The 8,284-nt window shown below is 34.3% G+C and overlaps 1 protein-coding gene across 1 annotated transcript; it reads right to left on the bottom strand.

The window, feature by feature from the left end:
- Window positions 1-488: 488 nt before the first annotated feature.
- On the bottom strand, window positions 489-5,809 carry LOC131803385 (uncharacterized). Its single transcript, XM_059124630.1, has 4 exons — window positions 5,395-5,809; window positions 5,241-5,341; window positions 5,014-5,170; window positions 489-718 (listed from the first exon to the last, which is right to left on the bottom strand). Exons 1-4 carry the CDS (start codon window positions 5,531-5,533, stop codon window positions 570-572), a joined length of 546 nt encoding a protein of 181 aa, XP_058980613.1. The 5' UTR covers window positions 5,534-5,809; the 3' UTR covers window positions 489-569.
- Between the last annotated feature and the right edge of the window lie 2,475 nt (window positions 5,810-8,284).

Raw genomic sequence — 8,284 nt, forward strand, 5'->3', positions numbered from 1 at the left:
TTTCGATCAGTCAGTCAATTATTTCAGAACTATTTTAGAAATATAGATTAAAACGAGGCTAAACTTAACTAAGTGTGTAATCTCAAAATTTAGTTATATAATCGCTCTTCAAATCAAATAAAATTTTTATGGACATTGTCCTTAAATTATATGTAATTCATTGAGATTTATTCCAAAACCACTTTAACACAAATAACTTTTTAAATCATTATAATCTCTGCAACAGGCAAAACAACTTTTTGTGATGTGTATAATTATTGTCAATATATTTTTATTTAACAAATTTATATATACTCATATTGGATTAAACATTTATAAAATCAAATTAATATTTGGGTAACTTTCCACTTGTTTTGTATTATTTCATATACGTATATATATTTTTGGTAAAATTTCAAAGAAACCTTAGATGACCTCAACATATAGTACATTTAATCGTTTTCATTGGAATTTTAATAATATATAAATACTATTTGTGATATATATGTTTTAATAAATAACAATTATTTATAGAAAAAAAAGTAAATTGTAGACAAACATTATTGAACGAGTTAATAAAAATTAAATATTTAATTAACATAAATGCCATTGTTTGCCGACTCGATCGGCTTCACTCCAGCTTCGGCGTTGTCATATTGTGGCTGCACGGGATTTTCACTGTTCCAGCGTATCTGCTGATAGACTTGGTAGATGGGGTAGAAGAAAAATATCATAATACCTAAAAAGATTACGGTAGAATATAGATCAAAATTGCCATGCCATACCATTTCAATGAGTTGAAATTGAAAATAATAAAATGTATCCTTATACATAATTGTCTTAAAAATCAGTTTGTATTGTAAACTGGGTAAGGAAAAACTTGTAAGGAAAGGTAAAAAGTCGGGCGGGGGCTATATGATACCTTACACCTCTCTTCATATTTAGTAGAGCTCCCGTAAGAAAACAATTTATTTCAAGTAGTATCAACATTTGGCCTTATAGCTGTTATAGTTTGCTATAGAGTGCATAATATCCCTGGGAGAAGGATTATATTAAAACAAGAGAAAAAGCTGTAAGTTCGGCCGGGCCGAACTTTGAATACCATTTGAAAGAATTTGGCAATTTTCAAAAAAAAAAGAGAAAAAAAAAACAATAGAATCCATTAAAACTCTATTAGGGTCTAAACGACGACGTTGACCTGCATAGACAACCTTTGTTATAAGCCTTTACAATCTTCAAATGCGAAACATAAAAAAAAAACTGTGAATAATGTAGGTAGAATCTTCAATATACGGAGATTCTCTTATATGGGGGCTATACCAAAATATGAACCTGCACAGACAATTTTTTGCCTTAGGCTGCAGCATCCATTACGAATTTCAAACACGTAATTTGAAACAATTCCGGTTAATAATGTCGCTAAAATCATCAAAATATCGAATATCGGGAGGTACCTTTATATGGGGACTATAGGAAGACGTGGACCTGTACCGACAATTTTCTGCCTTAGGCTGTAGTATCCTTTTCGAACTTCAAATACCAAATTTGAATTAGTTCCGGTGAATAATGTCGCTAAAATTGCCGAATATCGGGTGGTACCCTTATATGGAGGCTATATCAAAACGTGGACCTACATGGCCCATTTTCAGAAGTCCTGCAGAGATAATATACATTTGAGTACAATTTTATCAATCTATTTCATTTCTACTTCAGCTAGCGTGATTTCGGATGACGGACAGATATCTCTAATTCGACATAGAATTTTATGCTGATCAAGAATATATATACTTGGTGGGGTCTGAAATGTATATTTCGAGGTGTTTCAAACGGAATGACAAACTTAATATACCCCATGATATGGTGGAGGGTATAAAAATATGGTCGATTAATTACGACCTGGAGCGTAATTACAAATTAACATTGACAAAAAGAGAGACGGACGCACGGACATACATAGTTAGATCGACTCAGCTCGACGAGATAGAAAGATCTATGTATACTTTCCTATGTGGGAAACCAATATTTCGAGGTGTTACATAACTTTTGGCCCAATAAAACTTATAATACACCCAACACATAGTGCTGTAGGGTATAAATATATATTCCACCAAATGAAAACGTATGTCCTGAAATTCACTCCATTTGGAATGATATAACCATTATTTGCACAATAAACCTGAAATCGGATTAAAGATTTATATGGGAGCTATATCCAAATCTTAGCCGATCTAGATAAAATTTGGCAAAGATATTTCCGAGCTCCATAAGATAGCTGGAACCAAATATCATTGTTGTGAGGGACTCAAACACACAACAAATCGGATGAAACATTTATATGGGAGCTATAGCTTTATCTGAACAGATTTTCTCCAAATTTGATGTACTTGCTTCTAGGCTGAATTCGGTCGGATGTACCAAAATTCAGGACTTTTTGACAGATATTGGCCATTTGGTGCACAATAAACCCGATATCGGTTGAAGATATATGGGAGTTATATCGAAATCTGATCCAATTTCAAATATTGTTTGCAAAATTTCATCTCCATCGGATAATAAATGTGACTTGAATTTTGTTCACAAGAATACATGGACGGACGGACGGACGGGCTGACATATATAAATTGACTGAAAAAGTGATTCTGTGATGATCCTCAAATGTAACTATGGGTCTATCTCGCTTCCTTTTCCATGTTACAAAGACATAATACCATTAGCACTATTTGGTGCAGGGTACACCAAAAAAGCAACGCAGTACCATGTGGAGAATTTTGTCCTGATTACGAAAACGCATTTTAAGGTCGATTCGGTGAGAAGAGTCCCCCACCAAATCAGATTTCTAAAGTGCTTTTAACAGTTCATTGTTTTTTCTTTATTTTTCCTTCTATCTTGAATTGTAATTATTAAAGCTTCGATAAGAATTATATTAAAAAAATATTTATTAGAACAATAGATACACCGGAATTAGTTCCACCAATTTGGGCTGATATTACATACATGGTGGACAGTAACCGTAAAATCGGATTAAGATGTATATCAAAGATAAATAAAAATCTGAACCGATCTCGATAACATTTCACAGAGGTATTTTCGAGCTGTATCTGATGTCTGGTATCAAATATCATTGTTGTGGATTGCATATTACGCATTTAAACGTCTTCATCACCAAATCGAATGAAACATATATATGAGAGCTATAGGTATATCTGAACTGATTTTCACCAACTTAAAGTACTAAAAGGAATTTGGTCGAAAGTGCCACATTTCACTAAGTTTGGGCTGACATTAGGCATTTGGTGCCCAATAAACCTGAAATCGGATAATCGTATATAAGAAATATATCCAAATCTTTTTTGGGCTGTACCTGATATTTGGTACCAAATATCATTCTTGTGTAGTGCATATTACGCATGTGAGCGACTGCAGAATAAAATCGAATGAAACATATATATGAGAGCTATAGCTATTTCTGAACCGATTTTCGCCAAGTTTGAAGTATTTGTTTCTACGATGAATTCGGTCGAATGTGCCAAAATTAAGGTCATTCGGATTGATATTAGCAATGTGGTGCAGATTTAACCCAAAATCGGTTGAAAATATATGTGAACTATATCTAAATTTGAGCCGATTCACACCAATTTCAATAGGGTTTGTCCTTAGGGCAAACAAATATTGTACCCCACAAGAATGATATTTGGTACCAGATATCAGATATATGGCAAATTGTATCCAGATCTATTCAGATTTGAATATAGCTCTATTATAAATCCCTCACATTCGTAATATGCACTCCACAAGAACGATATTTGGTACCAGATATCTTGTAAAGCTCGGAAATACCTTTGCCAAATTTTATCGAAATCTGCTAAGATTGGAATATAGCTCCCATATATATCTTTAATCCTATTCCAGGTTCATTGCTAATATCAGCCCAAATGGATTGAATTTCAGGACGTACGTTTTCATTTGGTGGAATATATATTTATACCCTACAGCACTACAGTATTATAAGCTTTATTGGGCCAAAAGTTATGTAACACCTCGAAATATTGGTTTTCCACATAGGAAAGTATACATGGATCTTCCTATCTCGTCGAGCTGAGTCGATCTAACTATGTATATCCGTTCGTCCGTCTCTCTGTTTGTCAATGTTAATTTGTAATTACGCTACAGGTCGCAATTATGGGCCGATCCTCACGAAATTGAAAATGGAGCTGGGGTTATGGTCAGAATATATGGCTATTGTTTTTGGTGATCGCAAACTATTTAGGGGTTCAAATGAACCAAAAATTGAAACATTTTCCTGATCACGCAATTGAAACAAACCGACATGGAATTTTACCTGCGAAGAAAATTAAGGACAGGAGGAAGTTTAGCATTTTGGGTGTCCATTGGATTATACTTAGCTGTAAAATGGACCACAACAACTAACAACACAACGCGTTGCGTAAATATTGGGCAAATGCCCCTGTTTAAAAAGCTAAGGGTAATATCTGGGCAATGCTCTACGTCATAATTTCAAAAGCGAAATCTTCCAAAAGGGGTTTGGATATAAGGGGGCTTCTAAAAAATTATAGTGTTGTAGGGTATCACATGGTCGACCCCGCACGGCTATATCCTTCGCTTACTTGTTTTTTAATATAATATTTCTCGAAGTGATATCATGCATGCTCGACAGCAATGTTATTTAGTATAAAGGATAAAAAAATATCTCCGTCAAATGTAGTAAGAACCGATTCAGAATTGGATATGCCTCCCAAACATTAGTTCCCTCTGAAAACAAATTATGACTGCTCTAAAGTCATATGATGATATGTGGTGTAATTTACTTCAAATAAATTCCTTTGTTACGGGAGCTCTACTAAATATGTATATCATATAGTCGGCCCACCCGACTAGTGACATTTCCTACTGGTTTAACTTGTTTGTTGTAGTACATTTTGACCCATAAATATTTGCTAAGAGTTATAAATTTGTACTACAAATCTTCAATATCACTAAAAGAAAAATAATTTCACACTGTTGCGTTTTACTTACCCAAGGTCACCGAATTCAATATCAAGTGAATCATTAAATCCCCAAACGTTGCTGAATCAATGAGGTCTTTAAAAACATTGTAAACTGTTAGGCATGTTTGGATTCCCAAGGCCACATAATTGCCAAAAACAAATGGTGACATCAGCTTGTGTCGTTCCTGGGATATGAAAATAATAAAATAAATTAAATTAATCAATTTAAAAATAAATAAATTTGTCCCGAACTACCTCTGAAATTCCTTTCAGCAGCATTACATCAAATATTACACTGGCCACACTAAATAAGAAAAGAAATACCAACGTGGGTAGGCCGGTATTGGAAATTTTCTCTGCAAAAGGAAATATTCAAAATATATGTAATATTAAATTCCACGATACTTACCTTCGATAATGGTATCCTCATAGGTTTGATTGTTATAGGTGCACAGATATATCAACGTGGAAATGGCTAAAATAACAGCCAATATTAAATGTATCCAGCCAACAATAAGGCTAAGCGTTCTCATATTTGGGCAACACATTTTTAAATTTTATTTCTTTACAAAATATTTTCAACTCGTAAACTGTTAACACCAGCCGCTCTTGGTAAAGACTAAAATAGTTTTTTCTTCTATGCCGCAATGAAAGGATGCTATCGTCTGTGTCTGTGTCCATGTCTGTGTCTGCACAACAAGTTCAGAGAGCAGCAGACAATCAAATAATCCTTTGGCGCCAGCTATTGGAATACACAAAAACAAACGGAGTCATCCTCCGAATCTGTGACATCGTTACAATATATTTTTTTGTTTGGTTTCATTTTCAAAGGACCTTTACTCTCGGTTATGCGTGTGAGTATGAATGTAGACTAATAAGTTTTAACAAAACGACATGACTTCATACAGAACGGAGCGAAGAGCGGAATAATTTATAATTGTTGTTGTGGTTTGCTATGTCCTAGAACGCAATTCAACTTTCGTATCAAGTTACTTTAATAGTTTTAGTTTCATTATTTGTTTGAAATTTTCAAACGCAATGACATTGAAAATGTGTGTGGCATTGGGAACCACAAGCGCTATAGATACGAGCGTTTTCCTCATTTAGCATAAATTATATTATTATTAATTATGAGAACTTTTATGGAAAGTCGAATGACTAACTTTTCAATGAAATAGGAAAGTTTAGGAATAGTAAATGTTCTTAAGTTGATTTTTTTTTAAGTTGTTTTGCCAACATAACACCACAGAGGTACAGAGATCTTATGTTTGTTATAGTTATTTATGCTGTATCGCCATTAAGTTTAGGGTTTGTTAACCTTGTCATTCAGATTGAATTGAGTACTTTAGATTGCCATAAAATATGCGTGTTTAGCATCTATCGCAAGTCTGTCTCTCTGATAAAATCTCAATATAGTCAATTTTTGGGGATTTTGAGAATTATTATTAGACAGGGCGAGAAAAAACTGCAACCAACTTCAAAATGCTGTCATTTCTAAGCCACTTGTCCGACAGCTATTAAAATTATTCCAATGACAGCTGATTATATTGTCTACAAGCGTACAATATCATTTTGGTGAGAATTTTCCAGAAAAAAAAAAAATATTCATGATCGAATTCAAGCGGGATAGTGTGATTACTTTATATTTGGCTGGAAAACCACAAGTGGCTATCGTTAGAGCACTCCAGCATTTATATGAGAATAAATCTTTTGTGTCTCATACCATCGCTCGTTACCGTGACGCTGGTAGCGTAGCCCGACGTCAAGGAAGTGGAAGGAATAACCGCAACATCAGCAGAAATGACTCGAAAAGTAAAGAAGCGACCCGCGTCGCAGTGGCCATAAAATGGCTCGTGAGCTGAATATATCGCATTATTCCATTCGGAAAATATTGAAAAATGAGCTCGGGGTAAAGCCATTGATATTCCAAAAAGTGCAAGAACTTACACCGCAACTGAAAGAAAATAAACTCGAAAGAAAACAAGTAAGCAAAGGCTACAGTCGAGCGGGGCCGACCGTTAAATACCCTACAACACTATAATAAACGATACAGTTTATATAGGCGAGATACTCGAAAGAATTCCACAAGATATTGTGACAAATAATAAAAGAAAACCATCACGTTTCGTTCTCTAATTTTCGAATAAAAGCAACTTAAAATAATTTGTTTATTTCCAATTTATTGTTAGATGTTGCACGTAAATGGTCTTTCTAGATCTGGAACCAATATTTCCCAAAGACCTATAATCTCTCAGAAATGGCAAAAGATTAACATTTATTATTGGTTTTTGACTGAAACGCATCTATATGAGATACAGACATTTGACTATATTCTTCAACGAAATCAGCGTAAACGAAATAGTCAGAAGGGCGTCTTTCCTGTATTTGTGAATTCTCCAAAAAGTCACTGGAATGGACATTTCCCTATTTTGTCTACAAAAGTTGGCAAACTTCTTCACACATTGAATATTTTTGGATGGCCATCCAAAACTGCTTGGCTTTTGCAATGTCCGGTAACCCCCATTCAAATGTGCGTGAGGACCGGGCGATAATTACGACCTGCTGACAATTTTGCAGTTTCGGTCCATTTCAACCCCCAAATATATGGCGATCATCTCCAAAAAGAGTAGGCTTCTATTCTGACCCTCATTTTATCCCCATGCAAAATTTCGTAAGGATCGGGCCATTAATGCGATCTGTATATGATATCCTGATATCTCAACTACTTAGTTTTGTTAGCTGTAGAAATATTACCAAATGTTTAATTCAAAATGAAAATATGCCAAAAATATGACAAAATTGAAAAAATATGAGAAAATATTACAAAATCAATATTTTCATCTTTACAGAGATATTTTTATGCGATTTTTTTAGACGTTTTTTCTTTCCTGCCAAGAGGCCATTCTGAATTAATGAGAACTGTCGAAATCAGTTCAGCCGTTCTCGAAATATATGAGATCTTTAAAGCATATCTTTTTTGATAGACATATATATCGCACATATTTTGCTATATATCCGATTTGTTGGATCTTAACATCAATGTAAAGATCAGAAGTAACCTTGTCATGTCTTTGTGATTTCGCCGGGATTTAAAATATTCGCGGTTTAATGAAAAATGTTGAATTTTTTTCAACAAAAAAGATATGGTCTATTTTACCCGCTAAATATTATCCAATGACCACCCAAATTGGTAGGCTTCTTCCCCGCCCTAAACTCTAGCTACATGCGAAATTCCGCGTCGATTGGTCTATAATTGTGACCTGTAGAGCAACTGCAAAATCAGCAAATTTTTCAGTTTT

Source organism: Musca domestica, unplaced genomic scaffold (genome assembly GCF_030504385.1).
Source record: "Musca domestica strain aabys unplaced genomic scaffold, Musca_domestica.polishedcontigs.V.1.1 10, whole genome shotgun sequence".
Classification (NCBI taxonomy): Eukaryota; Metazoa; Arthropoda; class Insecta; order Diptera; family Muscidae; genus Musca; species Musca domestica.